General features: G+C 37.3%; 1 protein-coding gene across 1 annotated transcript in view; it reads right to left on the reverse strand.

The window, feature by feature from the left end:
- The window catches only part of LOC150005956 (neurexin-1-like), a 114,200-nt gene extending 94,513 nt beyond the window's left edge, over window positions 1-19,687 (reverse strand). The window contains exon 1 of the mRNA XM_090280733.1: window positions 18,080-19,687. Coding sequence (XP_090136859.1) covers window positions 18,080-18,851 — 772 coding nt within the window. The 5' untranslated portion in view covers window positions 18,852-19,687. The remainder of the gene's footprint in view (window positions 1-18,079) is intronic.
- Window positions 19,688-22,192: the final 2,505 nt, after the last annotated feature.

A 22,192-nucleotide genomic window follows, 5' to 3' on the forward strand; every position in this document is an offset into this window, starting at 1 on the left:
TCATGCCAAGATCCTGTGTTGAAATCTCAGACACAGTAGTGTTGGAATCCCCAGATCAGCTTCTAGTTCTTGCACAGTCAGTTGCCGATTTTTGTTGATTGCAGTTCATACACATTTAGCATACTCGGGTGTTCTGCCTGTTGCAGGCCTTCCAGAACATGGATCACTTTCAACAGATTCTCGACCATCCTTGAAGTGTTTGTGCCACACTTTTATTTGCATGGCACTCAGTACATCATCCCTGAAAGTCTTCTGAATCATCCAAATAGTTTCTGTGGAGAGCCATTCAAGCTTAATGCAAAATTTGATGCAGATTTATTGCTCTACTCAGTCATTTTGAATGTGACAGCCACATGCTCACTCAATGGCATCTATGGCCCCCACTAACTAGTACAGTGAAATCATCATTGTTCATGTATGCTCATTCCTGTCCACCCTCCTTGGCTTCCAGGTTACATTGACATCACACAAACCATTCTCATTATATTAACATTGGCTACACTTTTTCTGGACAGATCTTATAAGAGTGCCTATATTTCCATATCTCTCACAACATTGTATATGATAGTAATTTTTCATCTTCTCGATCAGCTAGGCAAGAAATAATACCTTATTTAAATATTTCTTCACTTACGGTATTATTGAGATGAAGCTGCTTAGACTTATTGGCTATTTGTATTATCCTCAATAGTCTTCTCTCAGTATCTTGAACTTAAATTACTAACATTTATTAAACTCCTACTATGGGCCAGTTTGCTAGCTTTTACATATATAATAGGGGAATAAATAGTATAAATGATCTCCTAGGGACTTAGAATCATGTGAAGAAATATTATGGGATATTAAATAACTATAACCAGGGGGCCGTATGGAAAGCACACAGAGCCTACGTGGGGTTCTGTGAATGGTCAGAACTGTTGGCAACACCCACTGCGTCAGAGGACGCAGTCAGGGATATATAGGCAGCTGTGAACACTTTAGGGGGGAGCACGCTCGGGGGCTGTCTCCCTTACTGGCAGGTGTTCGCAGGGGTGCTCTGGAGAAGGAGAGGAGATCCACGCGGTTTGCAGGAAGAAGACAGTTCGCAAGGAGGCTGAGAATCCAGGGGGTCCTGCATTCAGAGCTGGAGGGCACCACAGCACAGAAAGGACCTCCCCAATCAGATAGAGTGATTGGCAGCCGCTGGTAAAGCTGAACTGTGTTTGGCAAGTAGGGAAACGGTGTTTCTGACCTTCCTAAAACTGGCCTGGTTTGGTAGGGGGAAGGCAAGGATATGTGTAACTGTTAAATAAACAATTTTCTTTTCACTCAACTAAAGTATTAAGAGTTGTAATTCTGGCGGCAGGCAATCGGACCTCTAGCTAAAGAGCCCGTGGGTTTGTTTTCAGTTGGAGCAGCCCAGGGGTTCTGTAACACCTTCACTATAAGAAGAAATGACAATCATGAAGTAATTGATTATTCTTCCAATCTGTGATTTACTCATTTTATTACTTATGAATTTCAATAAATAATGCATGTTATTTTAAATGGTGTAAATTTTGCATACATTGTAAGTGCTGTGTATATTTCTTTTATTTCTAAGTGTTTTCCGCATAACCAACCCTGATTCATTGGTTGAAAAGACAGAACACAACCCTTGAAAGAGTTCTTGCAGAACTCTTAAAAACAAACACACAAACATATAACTTACTTTTAATACATGATATTTATAACTGTATAGTATTATTTGTATAGTATTATTATTCGATCTTCCAGTCAGGGCACATCAGAGAAGGAAAACTCTGACTCCAAAAAACCTCCGCTGCCTTGCGGCATACCTCTTCAGGGGAAAGGCTAAGGGAGTAAACCCCGACAGAAAATCTGGAGCCGGAGTCCCTAAGGCGGTTTGACGTTGTAGTCAACACCGGCAACTCCTGCGGCGCACCTGAAGCCAAGCTGTATTGACTCCGTCTTTCCCTTGGACCCTTCAGCTGCGAAGAGAGGGGGGGTCTGCTGCATGGGCAACAGCAGACCCTCCATATCACCCTGCTCAGGCTCTGTAGCTTCAGCTCCACTGGAGAGGACACTCCAGCGTCATCGCAAGATGTCGATTCAACACGGGAGGAGACAGATACCGTGTCACTCCCGAGTCGGACTGCACAGCCATTCTCGGCGGTGCAGATAGACTCTTAAGAAGCTACACCATCGTCTCTCGAGACGGACGGCTGCCAACGATAATAAAATGTGTTGAGTGCAATCTTAAGTTCACAAACAAGGGTGTCTACACAAAGCCACCACTGGCTCAAGGTAGACTAGAGGAAGATGTCAGGCAAGCTTTCACAGAGAAGATCTTTTAGATGGATGATGGATTATGGGTGGAATTTTATTCAATAGAGACTGCACAGAAGTCTTCAGGTGTTGGAAAAAATATCACTAGAAAGGGCCCTAAAACATGTAAATGAAATGATTATTCATAATACAAATAATGATTGGCTTAAATCACAAGGTTTCTGTTGGAACTGTGGTAAGAAATGAAACTGTGAAGATCCAGGGACAGATTTCCAACAATGTTTGAATGCATTCTTAACCTTTTGAGTGCCAACATCACTGTGAGCAGCACTGACAAATTTTCCCAAAAGTGCCAGCGTTGCTCCCAGCGACTCTTTTTTTGATGGCTAAAAATGTAAATAACAATGGAATAATTTGTATTTTTTTGTTCTCTTTTTTTGTACCTCAGGTTATATAATAATATAACTTTTTTTCACGTCGATCCAAATTTTGAATTTTTACACTTGTTCAAATACTGACATATTAATTCTGTTATAATTTTTACTTACATTTTAAATGGTCCTTTTAATTTCATTTATCTTGCAATACAGTGTGCACAATAAGGAAGCTTTTGCTAATGGACATTTTCACTGCTTCACAGTATAGCATTAGCATTTTGTTTATAAACTGCTTTTCACTGTTGATATCTATTGATATATATATCTACTGTGAATGCCGTTTGTGTTCATTTTTTTTGTACATTATAAAGTTTTCTTTTTTTTCAAAAAGTTATGCAATATTTGGCATACTTCTTGCTTGTTATCCATGTTGCTATGTGTTTTTTCAAATTATAATCATAAGTTTTACATTATTCCATATATTATACTTCAAAAGCCATATTGAATGAAATTATTTTTTCTACAATAATTGCTATAATAAAATAATTTAATGCAATAAATTTTGGGCTGTATTGTATTAAAGAACACTGCTTACAAAAGAAGAGTGTATTTACTATATGTCGTGAAATTTTCAGCAAATTATTATGAATAATAATGTTTCTATAGACATTTTTCATAAACTCTGCATTTCTCAGCAAAATAGCCTGGCATTTCTCACACAAATTTTAGCAATTATGCATGGCACTCAAAGGGTTAAACCTTAAGCCAAAGGAGAAAATATTACTTTTTGTAAAAGATCACTCCAGTAGTAGAAAAAAATGGTTTTAAGTGGCAGAATGAGGAGTACTGCCTGGGATTTAAAAAAGTGGTAAAGAGATTATAATAACAATCTTGATGGGTGGGTATGAGAGCCTGCAATAGCATATAAATAGAATCAAATGAACTTAGTCACTGAGAGCTCATGATTAGTCGCTGTATTTTCTGGCTTCTAGCAGGACTAATCATCTCTGTGACAGTATTTACTGCATTGTATTGAAATCATGCATGTATGTATCTGCCAGCCTACTCCAGTAGAATGTGACTTTTTTCAATTCTTAGACCAGTGAGTGATTGATCAAAATATAGTGTTTCCCCAGACATAAAATGTCACATTTCCTGACTTTCCTTATATTCATAGTTTATGACAGACTATTTGTTAATCCGATGCTTTTTCTGTCCATCCCTTATAACTTTCTAATGATATTCCACAAACTGTTCTCATTTGATATGGAAAAATTCAGTGATAAGAGTAATTTAAAATTATAGTGACTTAAGTGAGAGTGTGGAACAATCCATTAACTGTAATTTTTGAAAGGAACCATATGTTTTTCACCCTTCATAGGCATATTGCCATGCCTGCATTTTTCAAAAGGCTCATTTTTACTACAACTCAGCTTATTAATAATATCATTAATGGCACATGTGTACTTTAGTATAGCTCTTCACATAGTATGATTAATAGTAAGTTTTATTCACATTTTTGATCCCTGAATTTTTTAGACTTGTATTTATATTTTAACATCTTCATTTGTGCTGCCAAACTTTCAGTTTTCAAGAGTCCTGAGAACACAGAGGTGATCCAACTGCCTCAGAGTCAACATCTCGTCTTGTGCATGGTATCTTCTTTGTAAGTGGTTTTGGAATTATGAATGGATTCGTGAGTGGGAAAAAATATAAGGGGGTCAATGATGAGGCTAGATTTTGGGTTTGTGTGACCGGTCATACCGTGAAAATTAAAGGTATGCAAAAGCCAGTGTTTCGAAAGTTGTGAGCAGTTGTTGCTTTGGTTTTATTTTCCTTGTTGTTGTTGCTATTGTTTTTAATTTAAAAACTATTTTTCACTCCTCTCATCTCCTCCTTCTCCAGGTAGAAGTCATACCAATGCCTAAATCCCACTTCATCCAAAGCTCTGGGAATATCCCAGAGAAAGAGCAATGACAGATTTTTTTTTTTTTTTTTTTTTTTTAATCGACCTGGGAGCAACACCACTCAGAGGTGCTGCAGCCAGGCCGTGGAGCAGGAGCATCACACCTGCTGGAGGTGGATTCAATATTTGGAGCATACCCTGGCATTGGCAGAATAAACATGAGGCACAGGCAGGAGCTGTAACTTGAGCTCAACCACATTCAAGGAAACATGAAACTGGGGCAATCCACCGTGCAAAGAGGACAACAGGGCAGCTGGCTCCAGGCAAACACGAGCATGTGGAAAGGGACTGCCCACAGTGTATTCCCGGGACTCCTATGTGCAGTGACAACAAGTTAAGGCGGTGACTCGGGAAGTCATTCATGGTCCAAGTGCTCTGTAGCACTTGGTGCCAAAACTTACTCAAGTGCATCTGTGAATTATAACTTCAGATACTCTTGAAATAGTTTTCCCTGTGTTTATTGAAGGGGGCACAAAGGTGACTTTGGGGGGATGTTTTAGGCTACTTCCATCTCAGACTTGGAGGATTTGTATGTTAAAGGCTTTCCAAAGAGTATAATTATTTACATAACTAAGGGATGAAAATGTATTTTAAAGGTGATTTAGTCTATACCTCTGACCAGAATAAGAAAAATCTTAAGCCATTTATGACTAGCACTTGCTACCTAAGCTATTGTTAAGGATGTCCAGGAACTAAGATTCTTCCACCACCTCTGCTGGCCTCGTCTCACATTAATAGAAGAACTATAAGCAACTGCTGTTATCTCTTTTCTTATGCCAAAATGAACACACTCTTGTTCAAATCCATTTTCATTGTTTAGTCCTCTGTGGACCAGAATACTACTGCCAATTTTCCTTAGTCCAATTTCTTTTTTTTTTTTCTTCTGTTTGTCAGATCATATTTTTCTGACCTATTTCCCCTGGTTTGAAGACTTTTCCCTTTATACAACTCTGTATTGCCTGATCTACAGACACTAATGACAGACTTATTTTAAACCATCAAGTTACAAGAACCTATTAAGGATTTTACGCCATCCCTGCCCATGCCATTTCCAAGGTATGGAAATGAGCGTGTCAGACAGAAGCAAGAAGAAAGGTTAAGGAGTCACTGAAAGTGCAGCTGTGTTGCTGCTGTGATGAATCAATTTGGAGGATTATAATATGTTTTGGGAACTAACCTTTAGGAAAGCATTGCGAATTGAGGTGATAGTGAGTAAAATAAAGAAAGCAGGCTGCTGTTAGGAGAAGCAGGCTGAATTCAGACCACTTTCACCAAAGGGGAATCTGAAACGCTTTTTGCTCAGTGAAAACAGCATTCTTTCACTTAGGCAGATAAAGATAATTCAAGGGGATACTAACACCATAAATTTTATTTCCACTGAGGACATAACAAGAAGAAATTAATTTATGTCAGCAGAGAAAGGAATTTCATTAAATTTAAGAAAGAAATTCTGCCCAGGAAAAGTTAGTAAACACTTAAATGAAATACTAAAGGGTGAGAAAGAGAAAAATATATGAAATTGTATTAGCTTATACAGACATCTTTTAAACACAGAGGGGATTCTCATATCAAAAACAATGTGTGGAGGATATATAATCAGTTATTACTTTATTATTAAAAAAGGATGAGAATTGCAAGTTTAGGACATGGCCTCAGGAGTCATGCAACCATGTTTCAAATGCCAACTTTCCAAAATCCTACAGGGTGAACTTGGGTAAATTTAAGAAAATCTCTCTGGGCCTCAGTCTTCTCATTTTTAAAATGGAGGAAACAGCACCTACCTTATAGGACTATAGGAATGACTAAATGAATTAATGTGTAAATTAAAATAGTGCTTAACACATAATATGAGTTATGCAGTATTTTACTACTGTTGTTATTGTTATTGTTATTAGTATAAAAAAGACACATTGCCAGAATGACTGTACTTCACATGACTGAATTGTAGATAATAACCCTTGTCTTGTTCTTCCTCCCATTCCTTTCAATTCAATCCCAGGGCTAGAAGTCAAGAAGTCCACGTTCTAGTCTTCTCTGCTAACCAAAGGCATGATTTTTCATCTTTTAAATCACCACCAGTTCTCAATGTTCTGGTTGTTTCAAATTCTGTTAGTTCTTTTCTCTCACCCACCCTCCATATCCTCATCCCTCCATCCCTCCATCCCTTCTCTCTCTCTCTCTCTCTCTCTCTCTCTCTCTCTCTCTCTCTCTCTCTCTCTCTCAATTTACCTTCTTCTCCAATACTCATTTTTCCCAGTCACCTCCTCTTATCTCCTGTTCTTCTCTCTCAGTCTTCTGTCTCATTTTCTCAAATATAACACATTACAGGTTTCAAAGATTCCCTGAGGCTTCATCATCCTTCCATCCTCCACCTCTTAAAGTCTGAAGACATCCCAGGATATAATATATTTGGTCCCAATCCAACCCTTTTTTTAAAAAATATTTTCTTTAATTTTTAGAGAGAGTGGAAGGCAGAGAGAAATAGAGGGAGAGAAACATCAATGTGTGGTTGTTTCTCGCGCACCCCTAACTGGGGACCTGGCCCACAACCTAGGCATGTGCCCTGACTAGGAATTGAACTGGTGACTCTTTGGTTCACAGGCCAGCACTCAATCCACTGAGCCACATGAGCCAGTGCCCCAATCCAAATCTTTATTGTCTCTGTTTAGGATGAATCACAACATTTTCTGCCCTGCAAACAAACTTTATCCTGGATGAATAACATCTGGGGCCTAAAAAAAGGGAAGGTGCCCAACATTCTTTATTTCCAGTGACCTCTGGGAAAATGCTCAGCTCTCCGCTAACGGTTATAGACGGGTGTCATTCCCAGAGGAATAATTATTCTGATACCTGACGCTCTATCTCTGCCTATACTTTTATGGAGGAATCAATATAGAGTGTAGAAGAATAAACAACAGATGAAATTCTAGCAAAAAGAAAATACTTTAAATGTTATTTGTAGTCAAAAATATACATTGTGATAGAAGTAAGAAAGCCATATTATTTTAACTCTATTATTCTAATCAAAGCAAAGATTTAAAAGGCCACAGGAAGAGAGAACTAATGATATGTCTGCAGAAAAGATCCCATATAATGATAAAAACTGACCAAAGAAGCATGTTCTGGAACTTATAAATGACATTTAAATATTAAAAACAAAAATCATTAGAGATTGCCTAACTATTCTGTTAAAAAATGTTTCAGAGATATACTGGCTTTAAAAAAATGGCTGTTTCAAAAAATGCATAACTTTTTCATCTGTGGGAACATAATTGTGGCTTTTAATAAATAGTTAAATAATAACTTTAATAATAATAATAATAATAATAATAATAAAGTTCCATCAATATAAATTATTCCTGGTAATTGTCAGAGCAACATTAGAGCACAACATATATACAGTTAGTTTTTCACACAACCCCTAGGAACAGCTGAGATGTTGTTAATAATATGAAAACTCTACTTTACAGAAATCTCAAAATCTCTAACACCATGCCTGATCACACTAAGATATCTGTCTTACGGTAAAGATAAAAATTTTAGGTTTCTAAGGTCTTGTGTAGAAATACATATATAGACAGATACATAGATACATAGATATTTGTGAGTCATAAAAACATTCATGACATATTTAACTAATATATTTTTTAAAATTTTAACATCATTTCCAAGACAGTAAAAAAAAAATCTTTCTCTGATTACATTATATAATTTTCTTGTGTATGTCATGTTTTGATATATATCTATGCAGTGATATACATATAGGCACATACAAATGTATATATCAAAAGTAAGTGCCTCATTATTTTAAAATACCTCAATACTTTCTTTCACAGAAAGTTGGCCCATCTTTTAAAATAAGGACTCATAGATGTAATCTCCTACACATTCAATTGAGCATTTGGGTCGTAAAACAATATACTTCCCACTTTACAACATTTTTAATTGGATAAATTAATCATTTAATACCTTAAGCATCACATGTAATAATTTTTAAATTATTTGCTAAAAAATCAATTTTGCATTCAAGATAAAGAGCTTAAGCTGGAGAGTAGTATCTTCCCTACGATAGTTATAAGCTGCCATGCCAGCTATTTCCCTAAGGAGAGTCCCAGCATGCTTAATTATAGAGAGACATCATTACTTAGAAAAAAAACATGAGTCTTTAATTTCCTTGCCACTGCTGGCCTGGGATGGCTCATCCTGCTGAACCTAGCAATGTCTGACTAACATTTAAGCTTAGCTGGTTCCACATACAATGCCAGGTATTGTTAGGTCAGGAACAACAGTAGCTGCTTCCATTATGGGTTGTCATCCACACAGAATGTATTATGTCTAAAATTAAACCTAGAAAGTCCCATCTGATGTTAGGATGCTAGTGAAGCAACTGTTCTTCTTGGCAGTTCCTCTTCTAATTTTTGGACCAATGGATCCCTCCTAGGAACCAACCTGAGGAAGTGCTATTTTAAGTGGCACTTGCTCCTGTAATTTGGTGTCAATGTGTTTCTAATCATGATCCAGATAGTTCTGAGCTGAAGTAACTAGACAAGAGACCGGGTCAGCAAGTTTGGTTCGCCAGGTCAGACTTGTTTTCCTCCCACTTCTTTCCAATAATAGTTTCTCGTATATAAAAGAAATAGCACAAAGAATATCTTTGCAAACGTGAAGAAAGACTCTTGGGTTCAATTTTAGGTAATGCATTGGAAAGCCAAACTCACTCATCCAAAAACAGACACTATCATTGAATTACATAATTTCAATTAAGTGTCCTGTGTACTATCATCTGTATCTTCAGCACAACCATGTTCTAACTCAGCAACTCAGTTCACAAAGTGTGTGACTGGGCTAGGTATTTGCATTTGTACTGACTCACCATGGACTTTAATATTTTCAATAATTTTATCTCCTGGCCTCTGAAATGAATAGAAATTTTGAGTTGCTTGTTTTGTGAGTATTTTTATTCAAAAGATAAAGAATTAGTTGTAATGTTCTTTAGATGCAATACACTAGGGCTTTACTTTAGACTAGAATCAACACATTAAGCATAATATGAACAGGTCAACAAAAAAGTAAATAAGCAAAATATAGAAACAAAGTGTGATAAATTCTTACAAGTTATTCTATTTCTTTACTATGATGACATTAGTAAATGGCAGGAAACTTAAGGGCCTGCCACAATCTTCAGTTCTGAAGCCTTTATTATAAGTCAGCCATTCAAATTAACACCAAGTTGACAATTTGTGAACAAATTCCCATCATCCATTTGCTATTTGATAAGTAAAATGCACATACTATGTCATATAATGGATGGAGTTTCCTGCTGGGGCAATGGGCACATCTAGGCTCAAATTTCAGCTCTGCCATTGAGCTATGGAACTTTGGGCAAGTTAGCCTTTATAATTCATGATTTTATCATCTATAAAATGGGGACTTAAAAATCTATCAAACAGGGTGTTATAAGAATAAAGATGGTCAAAATATACTGTACAATGTCTTTCACTCAGTAAACACTAAATAGTAATTATAATAAATATTGTGATTTTAAACAGAATGATTTAAAATTGTATTAAAATTCAAAATGTACTTAGAGCACCATTAAAGAAGAGGCACCCAGTACACCTTCTGAAATAATTTGATTCCTAATATTTGGGGGGGGGGCAGTAAATCATGTATATTTATAGATTTAGACAATACTACGAAATTTATGGCTGAACTAGTAATGTTTCTTCCAATATCCAATCACTCATTTAAAAATGTATTGAGCTCTTACAACATTCTAATCATTCAATTACTTACAATTTCAGAAGTTAAGTTGTTCTAGCTGGAAAACTTACATTGCTTGAATGTGTTCATAGGACTTTCACTCAATAGATGTAAATATAAAATAAAAACCCATGTCTAATTTCCATTATTAAGACACAAGAAACTGAAAACAAGTTCAAAGGTTGTACATGTGTTTAAAACAATACTCTCTTGTCTGTTATATTTGTTCAAGTATAAATACACTTCCTCTCTGAATTGGTCTTTGGGTCTACATACAAATATTTGACTCTGGCCTAAAATTTCAAAATATGAATTTCCATTAAGGATTCCTTTGTAAAATTTTATATGTATTCAGTCCACTGGTATTCATTGAGCAGCATTTTTTATAATTTGGAAGATTTTTTAAAACTGAGGTAGAGAATAAATTTTAAGTGTATAGTTCAGTGAATTTTTACAAATTATATATATACCAACATAACCACTATCCAGATCATATTGAAGGCTCTACTGAGTCTTCTTCTAGTCAATACCACTAAAAGGTAACCTCTATTCTGACATATCTCACCATAGATTAGTTGTCTGTTTAGAAGTTTATAAAAATAGAATCATATAATGTGCACTCACATAGTTGCTGCCTTAAATTACTTGCTTCATTAGGTTTTACTCATGAGAAACCAGGGACCAATGTCCTCTATAATCAGCTTCTCTGTACTGATCTATCAATATCTAATAAGATATTTCTACCAAATCTTATACATACTATTGTGCATAAATTATCTAAAATGACCCCAAAGTAGATTTACAGAACCATGTTTAACATTATCACTGTTAACATTCATAATATCCTAGAACTGTCTTTTCTGCTGCCATTGGAAATTTCTTTCAAATTTTCAAGTTTTTCTGAGAGTGCACATCTATTAGCTACTCACAAACATTCTGTGAGATTGGTAAGCAGTTCACAATATATTGGTAGTCTAAGTGTTTCTTAATTTACAATATTATAAATTGAAACACAGAACATTAGTGGCCTTACTCTATTTTTTACAGTGATTTAGAGGCAATGCCACATGTGGAATTTAGTTTTTCACATCCCGTGCTACATTATGTTTACACATATTGTGCAAATAGTAAGAAAACAGGAAAAAAAAACTGAGACAGCATTGCACTTATCCTCATATTGAAGCAGAAATACATGGAATCCATGCATAAGAGAGAAAACCAAAAGGCCATGCAATTTCTGAAGAGTTCTAAAGCAACTAATAAAACCTAATTGAAACATTTTAAGACTTACTATTCAGCAAAGACCACGAAGTTACTGATTCCTGTACTTCAGAGTAATAGAAAAGGGACTGAGCCATAAAATTATAGAGAAATAACATGCAGAAAAGTATAAGGGTTTTGCATAATGAACGAAAAACTTTCAGAATGCAAAACTGACTTGTTTTTAATTACAACAATACTTGTGTACTTTCTGAAAGTAGAGTTTACATAGCAATTTCTTATAGAAGACTTATTATGTCCATAATAAAACAAAATCTGAATACCTATGATAAGGCCTTATTTTCAATGCACATTTAAAGGAGTTAACCCTACATGCATGATAGCCACCAGAATGTTCACTGAGAAAGGATACAGAATGGGGTAATGACTGTTTTCAAGAACCAATGTGGCTCAGGGTCCTAATTCTCACAATGCAGCTAAGAAATCAGAAATATTATATAGTCTTGTCTATAATCAATCAGGAGGTTTTTTTATAATAATCAGTTTGATTATCATATTTCATTTAATGATATCCAAAATTAGAACATGATTTCAATGGCACATCTATATATAATTGTTTGCTAAAATATAATGTATTCTTAACTATAAGAATAAGTCGTTTGAGCTTTTAAAGCTCAGATATATTACCTAGCTTCTCTACAGCATACATATAAATAACTTTAACTTACAGGAGAACCTCAAAGATAAATTATAAATATGATAGATACATTTGATATCTAGATCTATACATTAGAACAAATACAGTAAAAATTGCCATTTATGTATGAGATTGGGATGGATTTTATAACATAAAGGTATTTGTTTATGTGGAAAGTGGTAGTTTTTACAAGGGTTTTATGTTAAAGGCTGCTCAATTGTAGTAAAAATTCTCAAATAGAATATGATTTTTAAAAAGATTTTGAATCATGACAAGATACACATTTGAGCACACTTGTATAAAATGGATGTCACTGTCTTTACAATTGGATTTTCTTCTTAAGTTGAAACTTTTGGGCTAATCAAAGATTACCGTTAGATTAGAATTTACTTTAAATGAGAAAAAAATGTTCCATATTTGAATTTTGCTTGAGAGTGCCCCTAAAGAAAATGGTCTCAGTAAGAGTAGCAGTGCTAGTGTCAGTGGTCGAAATTAAAACAAAAATAACAAGCACACACTTTAGATTTTACTATGTGTCAGGCATTGTTCTCAAAACTTTACATGAAGTCTCCTGCTTCATTCTGATAATATCCCTATAAAGTAAGTACAATCACTGTCCCAATTTCACGAATGACAAAACTGAGGAATAGAATTTGACTGCATGACCACTTAAACCAGGCAGCATGGCCCCAGAATCTATACAATTTAACTTCTACACTACAATTAAACCTCAAAATAGTTAAACAAAATCTCAAAATAATTCATTCCACCTTATTTGTGGCATTCTAGAATAGGAACTCAATTTTTATTATTATTTTATAGTCAAAATAAGCTTTTTTTGTTTTTAAGACCGTATAGATGTCTCTCATTGCTATACTTTAAGAGCTTCCCAGAATATTTTATCTAGATCAAAATTATTTATGAATTTCTGCATTTCACTCCAATCTTTTTCAGCACAGATGATCCATCTTCAACAGCAGTACTTTAAACAAAACTCTGGTGAAATCTCTGAATGTTTTTGTCTAGTACCTACCTATATAGTAAATGCTTAATTTTTTTCACCTTACAAAGATTATGAGTACCTACATAACATTTTTCTTTATTGTAGCAGTTAAAACATTTAAAGCCTAGAATTAATCAACCAATATATATTGTCACAAGAAAGACATGTTTAGCTAGATACTTGAGGGTATAATGAAGTATGGCATTTCCAATGGGCTCCAGGGGCCCATGAACTCATTGGGTATATCTGAGAGAGACCACATGACAAATCACAAAGGGCTCAGATAATGCTTTTTACAGGTAGAACCAACATGTCCCAAACAATGAATAGCCTAAGATTCCTATACATACGTAAATCCATAAAGATTCTAAGTTCCTTAGAGAAAGAATCTTTTTTTTCTCTATATGCCTTAGGTCTATCTACAGCTTACAGTGGGTACTTAACAAATGTTGTTGACTGACAAACAGAAAATAATGTTTTCTCTCTCTCTTTTTTTTCCTTTCCTGGGCCCCTATCAATCTGTTCTAACACTGTAGCCAGAGTGACATTTTTTAAGTATAAACTTAATAATTAACATCCTCCTCCTCCTCACCTTCCACACTAAACTCCTTCCATTGCTATTCTACCACTCTGACAATAAAGATTAAAATTCCTGACAACGTCTAGAAGGTCCTCCGTGATCTGGTTTCCCTCCTCTCTCTAAGAGCTCCATACTCAAGAAACTTCTCTCCGTTGCTTGAATGTGCCATGCCATCTTCTGTCCCAGGATTCTGTACCTAATATTTCTTCTCTCCCCTTACCTAATGAGTTTCTTCTCTTCTCTCAGATTTTAGTTTAAACATTACTCTTCAGGAAAACCTACTTTGATTAGGTCAGGTTACACTATTGAAGTTGTCACAGTACCATGTACCAGTCCTCCTAAATACACACTGCCATTTTAAATGTCCATTTATTTATTTATTTACTTTTTAATCATTGTGCCTCTTCACTGGAACGTAAGGTCTGTGAAGGAAGGAACTATTTCTGAGAGTTTACAATGTTACTGCCTAAGTCTAGTACTCAGGCACATACAAAGCCCGCCATATTTGTTGAATAAAGTAATAAATGAGTAAAATAATGAGTGAATATGGTTGTCTATCTGGTCATATTAGTAAAGTCATGGAAAGCAGAGGCTTTATTCAATGACATCTATCACACTGCCATATTTAGTAATATTAAGCAATCAACCATCACAAGCTATATGTATTTATGGTCATTTAAATAGAGAATGTAAATAAAAGAAACATTCAGAGTCCAGTATGAAATTTTCATATAAGTGACCCTAAAAGGCATGAAAACTGCACCTAGAAATCATAAAGTGTTTAACTTAATTTCTCATTGATCAGTCTTTCAGTCTCATTTTTAAACTGGACAGTCATCAAATCACTAATTCTTTTAAGCTGGTAGGAAAATATTATTCCTCTTAAGTTGAAATGTATTAAATAATAATGGCCCCAAGGTACATCAATGAGGATAAATCACTGAAAATCTAGGTACCCCATAAGTATCCATCATTTGGGAATGATAACAGTCTTGAATAGTTCAGTTCTGGGACTGACTCTTGGGGTCAAAGAACACAGTGATGTGTAAGCTAGTTCTGGTCCATCAAATATACATATTATTTTTCCCTCTTGCTTACTGCCTGGACCTGAAAAAGTATCAACCCTAATAGACTGGAAATCTTATTCAGCAGACATACAGACATGATAATACAGGGCTTAATAAGTGTTTGTGCTCTCGCCCAGGCTCTGCCACTAACCTGTTCATGACATATAACCTCTCTTTTATTCTCTTTCCATTACTACATAAATAAATAAATAAAATGTGTTAGGCCTGAATAAACTGAGTAAGGATAAAAATGAACTCATTAATTAAAAATATTCTAGAGATTCACAGGTGCATAAATTGTTTCAAGACATTCTACACCATGGCAGGGGTAGAGGGGAGAAGAGAATAGTCTTACTGTCTTTTTAATAGTTTTATGTTATTTTAAATATGATGGCAACTAAAATGACATTTTTACAACGTTAAAAAATTGTAGTTGAGACCAGGCATCATCTAAATTTTACTTAATGTTTGCTGTTAATTTTTTCTACATTCCCTAATGAATGTGGACTTGTTTTTAAATTAGTTTTTTAAAGAATGTGGCAATCAGTGTAAATATCGGCTACAAGCAGGGCTTTGTTTATACTTTATCTGAATATAAATCATCTATCCCTAGCCATCAATAGATGATTGGTGTTGGGAGAGACATCAATTCTCAATTAATTATTTAGTAGTCAATTGACAAACATGAAACAGGGAAAATAATCAAAATGGAGCCAACTCTTTTGGGAAGAGTCTGCCTTTATCACTCCCATGTCCTATTTGTGTGATAATCAAAGGAATCCAGTCTTTTGTTTTCTTTTCATGACTAGTGGTGATCTTTGCACTCCAGTTTAAGCTCAAATTTTCAAAATGAATCAATGCTCCAGAACAATCCTGGTGGATTTTCTTTTCTGGGTTGAATTACCTTATGCATCAGGTACTATACTGTTCAATTATATAGCTTGGTAATTCCAAATTATTCATCTTCTGGAAAAAGCTGTCCACTTGCAAATAAGATGCATTTCTGAGACATATAATTCTGCTTCTCTTCAAAATATTACTGTTGCCATGCTTTCTCCATTCTTAACTACTCCTGATTATGCATGATACCTGGATCCCTACATTAAAATCACATGGAAATATTAAATTTTTCATTTAAAACACCTTCCCATAGAGAAGAAGCTGTGTCATATCTGTTTCTTATTTTAAGGAAGGAAGTCATACCTCATGTGTCCTTCATTAAATTGCCTGCTCTGTATTTTAAAGTGGCATTGGCATACTTAGAGCAATTTTTGCCACAAAATAATGTTCATTTTTTATTCATTTCTGTGAATCAGTGTAGAGGTATGCAACTTCAAATTATACTATTGCAAATCATCACATGTAGCTATCTTATTCATGATTTACAATTGAGTTGGATTTGGTAGTGGGAAACACGTACTGTTTTATTTATGTAAAGCATAACCACAAAGCCTGAGGCTAAATCCATAGAAATTTACTAGTCAAGCTGAAGTGCATATAGGCCATGAAATATACAATCTTCTATAATGACTTGAACAAAAAACATAGTGAAAACAAAAGCCTTCATCAAGAGGGAGTGAGAAAACAACCTTTTCTTTTTTTTTCATCAACTCATGAACTTTCCTAATGACCCACTTTCTTCTTCCAATCGCCCTTTGCTGTTTAAACAATTTCAAAATGTATCAAGCCTTCATTTCTCCTAAAGTCAGATGAGAGAGAACTGCCAAGTCTAATAAGATTTACAAGGGCTAGTTCCCCTTAGCAGTGTCAGCAAAAATCCCCAGAAGACATTATAGAATAATATACAGGCATACATAGAGCTTAGTCCCGATAGCTTTCAAAATCAGGTTTAATAGTTCACCTCTTTCTAAATTTCAGCCATAAATAGCATTTACCCATGTGTTGATTGCCTTGATTTGACCCATAAACTACCTGCTTTAAACCCTGATATCTTCTCTCCTGATCAGTCATGGATATATCCATGTTTCATTGTTTTCATATCACTCACTTTCTGTTCATAAGCTTTCCTGTATTTATACAATATATTTTTCCTTGATCATTGTCACATAGCAACATTGGAGAGAAACACACTAATGACTGAATTGTATTTATAAAGGGAAGAAAATAAAACTTAGATCTGATTTTATTTTAAATTCAACACTCTTTCAATCCCTAAGAGCAACAGAAATTACAATGTGGCCTCCATTACTCAGACAAATATCATTAGCTGAATATCCTCAGATAAGCTTTTGCAATCCTACATATGCATCCCCTGTTTGTTAGCTTCCCGGTGCAGAAACATCTAAATTTCTCTACTATTTATCTTTCTAAAGCATCTGCTAATTGAGAAATGCTATTTGATCTCTAACATTTCTAAACATTAGCTGGCCTGTCTCCCACTTAAGAAACCACAGAAATTATATAATTTTACTTAAATTGACAAATGTTGAACTTGGTCATAACCTAGAAATTAACATTAATTCCAAGAACCCTCCTTCCAATCAAGAATATCTTTCCATGCCTTCTCCCCCGTTTTTCCACAACCAGGAGCAGGACTTCACACTTTACTTGTAAAAGGCACATCAGTGCCCATGAATCCAGTCTCCCTTGTCCTTTACCAAGTGTAACTATGAGGGGAGTCTCAACCATGGAGCACCTGCCCTGCACTTCATTCTTCACCAAATGTGTGCCCAGTCTTCTAGATGCTTGTTTGCATCTAATGGGGGAAAACTGTGCATTAGGGACTTAAAGGGGGCAGAGGAAAGCACAGCAGTTACAAAGGTGGATGGACCATGGCCCAATGAAGAAAGGGGGTAGCCTGGCAAAGAATCCAAGGAACGAAGGGGACAGGTCATCCTACTGGCCACGTGGCCAGAAGTAGCCCTGGTAGAGAGTTCCCAGGAGGAAACTGAACCTGGAAACGTGGCTGCTCATCCATTAACAGGATGCAAAAGGAGGGGCTGTGGGAGGTGATAAAGCAGAGAGGCGAGAAACACGTGTTCACCTGGAAGCTACCTGCAACACTGTCCGGAGAAGGAAGGCCCCATGCACCAGCCCAGCCCCACCTACCTGGCTCTGCCGCCCCACACCCTCCCAGGCCATTGCCCCAGTGGGGTGGGTCAGGCGTCGGACCTTACCTTGGCTGCAGTCCTTCCCATGGAAACCGGTTCTCGAGCAGTCGCACACCGCCTGGTCGTCCACCACGGAGCACACGCCTCCGTTGAGGCACACCCCGCCGTCACCCTCCTCGCCCGCCTCGCAGGGGCTCCCACCGCCACTATTGGGCGGCTCGTCATCCAGTTTCACCTCCCCGCTGTCCACGGGCAGCGCCTGGGAGGAGTTGACCCTCACGTCCCGAATCCACCCTTTGAAGGGCTCTCGCTCCCTCACCGAGGCCAGCGTGAGCTTGAGCGCCGCAGCGCGCAGTTCTGGGGGCAGCCCTCCGACGAAGAGGCCGCTGAACACCGTCATGTCCCTCCTCTTGGACTTGACCTCCACCCACTTGGCCTCCACCTGGTCGATGAAGAGCGTGGTGTTGCGGAACTGACGGCGGATGAGCACGCTGTGCCAGGCGCCGTCGTTGACCGGCGTGTCGGCCAGGAGCGTGGCGGGCTCGGCGCAGAAGATGGAGAAGCTGAGCTGCAGGCGGCCGCCGCGGGTCAGGATGAGCTCCAGGAAGTCACAGAAGCCCTCGTCGTCGAAGTAGAGCACGAGGCCGCGGGCGCTGCGGGTCTTCAGCTGGAAGCTCATTTCGCTCTCGCAGCAGGCGTTCCACTTGGGAAACCGTGTCCACTGGCCCTCTGCACCCGGGAACTCAAGCCCGCTGCCCAGCTCTGCCCAGCAGCCCAGGAGCAGCAGCGAGAGGCACAAGAGAAAGCAGCCCCCGCGCTGGAGTAGCGCCGTCCCCATACTCGGGGCGGGGGTGCGGCGGGGGGGTGCCGGGGCCGACAGGGTCAAAACCGTCCTGGACACTGTGATGAAGAAATAAGGGTCCGGGAGTAAGTAGGGTAGGGGGATGACCAGGGGTAGGAGGGATGCACCCTCCTTTATCTAGTTCTTTTTTTCTTCTTCTTCTTCCAGCAACCCCTCCCTCTCTCCCTATAGCACCCTTCCAACTGGAAAACGTAGATCCCAGTGGTACAGGGCAGCTGCAAAATTTCCAGACCAAAGGGAGGATACACTTTGGAAACAACGTTCTGGAAATGGCGTCAACAGAAGGTCAAGGGAAATCACTCACCCATTTGAGTCCAATGAACTAGTTCAGGGGCATCAGTGGTGTCAACAGATGCTTCACTCTTCAAATAATTATCATCTGCCAGGTACCATCAGTGGTACCATTCGAAAGGGAAGCAGTTAAAAGTCATATAAGAAGTAAAGACTTCTCAGGGAAGTGCAAGGAGCCACCAATGAACCAGAATCTCTGGATGCTTGTGAATGACTTCTCCAGATGTAGTGTGCCAAACCAGAAGGGATAAAGTGGTCCCTTGTACTTTAGAGCACCACTCATCAACCCCAGTACAGTTTCAAAGGCCTGCTTCCTCTGTCATATCATGGGCTTCCAGCACCACTGTAGCCAAAGAAGAATTCCTTGTGCATGACCTCACAGGCTGTTTTTTCCTTCTCCTTTCCCCTCCCCACCAGTAGGATTCAAACCCAGAAGCTGTGAAATAGCCAGCTGTTAGATGTGGAAATCACAGCAGCTCTTCTTCTTTTCTCTCCACCTCTTCAAGGCCAAGCTAGGACTGCCAGCATATCAATTGGCTGTGTGTTGGTGATGCATTTTGGTTTTATTTTGTCTTTTAATATGGACCAAGGAATCTGCAGAGAATTAAAATAAAATTCTAAAGTCATTCATAGTATCATATAAATCATCATTCAACTCAGAAACCAGGTATATAACTATTGTTGTTAGTAAGCAAGAGTTAACCTTATTGGAAGGAGCTTATTTGTCCTGATCTGCAAGTAAGTCCTACTGTGTCTCAATAATTAATGTAACATTCTTACAATCACGCATTACACCTTTGCAGTTTATTATAACTAGAACTGTTAATAGGGAACCCACTCAGGTTTTCATAGAGATTTGGTTATGGCTATCTTTTACTTTTTCTGACAAAGTTTAATTTTTTAAATATACAAAAAAAAAAAAAAAGGAAAAAGGGGGTCATTTTAAGGACTTCTGTTTATATTGTGTACTCGTTACATGGACAATAAAAATACAACCTATGCAAATCTCAGTTAATAGCTGATTTCACAACAGGCAAAGCAGATCAATCTGCCCACTGGGAACTGTCAGTTTGAATTTGTGTATCATCCCTACCATTTAATTTTTCTCAGAGAAGAAATACTGATAGTTTCTTGGGAGTCTTTTTAAAATTTCAAACAAGTAGTTTTCTCCATTTTATTAAAGGAATAATTTATTATTGAAGAAACATCTAACTGGAGCCAGAAATCTATTTTTGGCAGCATATATGTCTCAATTGCTGTATTATTAACTTCTCTACAGATGTGTAAAGTATTTAGTAATCTGCCTAACAGCGAGTGATCTTAACTTCTCTTCAAGTACTGATCTGGCTGTCAGCTCTTGGAATTTGTGTGGTCAGAACGGCAGTTGACATTGGTGTTACTTTAGCTGATATGGCTCTAGGATGCTAGAATTTAAAATCATATCCTTGAATCATTCACTATATCATTAAATCACCTGTTATTATTCAATTCTAATCTGACAGTTTCTTGAAATGGTACAGAAATTATAAATAGTGAGTTGTTTAAAAGTAATATTTAGTTACAAAATATCACTCTCACATTTTAATAAAAAATGTATAATTTGGTCATATCGAACAAACACATGTATCCCCACATCTCTCTCTCTTTCTCTCTCTCTCACACACACACACACACAATTTATTGCCTGGACACAGAAGTTCACTATCTAATTAACACTTTTTTTCTGTACAAGCTGAAACTAGCAGTAATTTATGGCACCGCATTGTGCTGCTGCTCCTCCATGGAGAGAGCTGAGAGCATTTCTCTTCAGTACAGAGCAATCCCTACAGGTGTCAGCTGAGAGCCACCAAGCTAGGGGATCCCACTTCAAGTTCCTCCCCAGATGAAATTGATGACTGGTTCTCTCTCTTCCAACACAAACAGAACACAACACACACACACACACACACGCGCGCACACACACACACACTGCCCACTAGCAAAAGGAAATAAAAATCTCACTTATTTATTATGGCTGATACATCCCACACCATCAGCAGTCATCAGCCATATCGTGTCTACTCCTGTGCCAAGCCCAATGTGAGGTGCTCTTAAAAACCATTCTAAGATAGCCTATTATTCAATATACTATCATTTTTAGTGGACTTGAGAATCTGCCAAATGTTCAATCCTTTGTGAAATAATTCTGGAATTTCAAGAACAAGAACAGTGCTTTGTAACCATTCATAACCTCATAGGTTAGAAAACCATTTTTTATGTGAGACTCAGAGATGAATATTTTATTAATTAGTATTACATAGATCACAAAATATTTCTTCACCCTCTCTTCTGCACTTCTCTAGTAATGTATACCTTGAGGCACTTTTTTTTTAAAGACTGGAGAAGGGGAAAAAAAAAAAACATTTTAATCACAGGAGAGGTCAACTGACTCTCCCAGTTCTTAGAGGAAGCTCATTGTTGTGTGAGAGTATCTGTATCTATATGGAGAAAGAGGATTCTCTCTAGGTGCTAGAAAAAACCTTGGGAGTTCACAAATTAGAGGGTGAAATAAAAGAATCTGAAAAACAACCTTACTGCAGCCAAAGAAAGAAGCGCTCTAATTCAAAAGCAGACTAACAGCCTCATTAATCTTTTCTTTCATTTCTAGAATCAAATTCATTCCCAAGCCACTGGAAGGATCAATACACTATGCTCATCCGCTGCAGTTGCATTTATTTTAATATGTTTGTAGTATCATACACACGCATATACACATGCACACACACCTTTCTCTGCACCCTTCAATATAAACTGTCATAAAGAACCTGAAGATTTGGGGAGAAATTTTAGAAGCGATTATCATTTTACCCCTGGTTTTTGCAAAGTCCATCAATACCAATTCACATCCAAAATTCTCCCTGGCTTTCCCGCCCAGTCTCTAAGCTCCACGTCTCATACCAGTGCAGTTTCTTGGAGCCTGAAATAGACTACAGAAATTAAGGGTAGGCACAGCATGCGGCTGATGGGGAAGAGAAAGAAAGATGTAG

Source organism: Furipterus horrens, unplaced genomic scaffold (assembly GCF_987537825.1).
Source record: "Furipterus horrens unplaced genomic scaffold, mFurHor1.1.pri manual_scaffold_6, whole genome shotgun sequence".
Lineage (NCBI taxonomy): Eukaryota > Metazoa > Chordata > Mammalia > Chiroptera > Furipteridae > Furipterus > Furipterus horrens.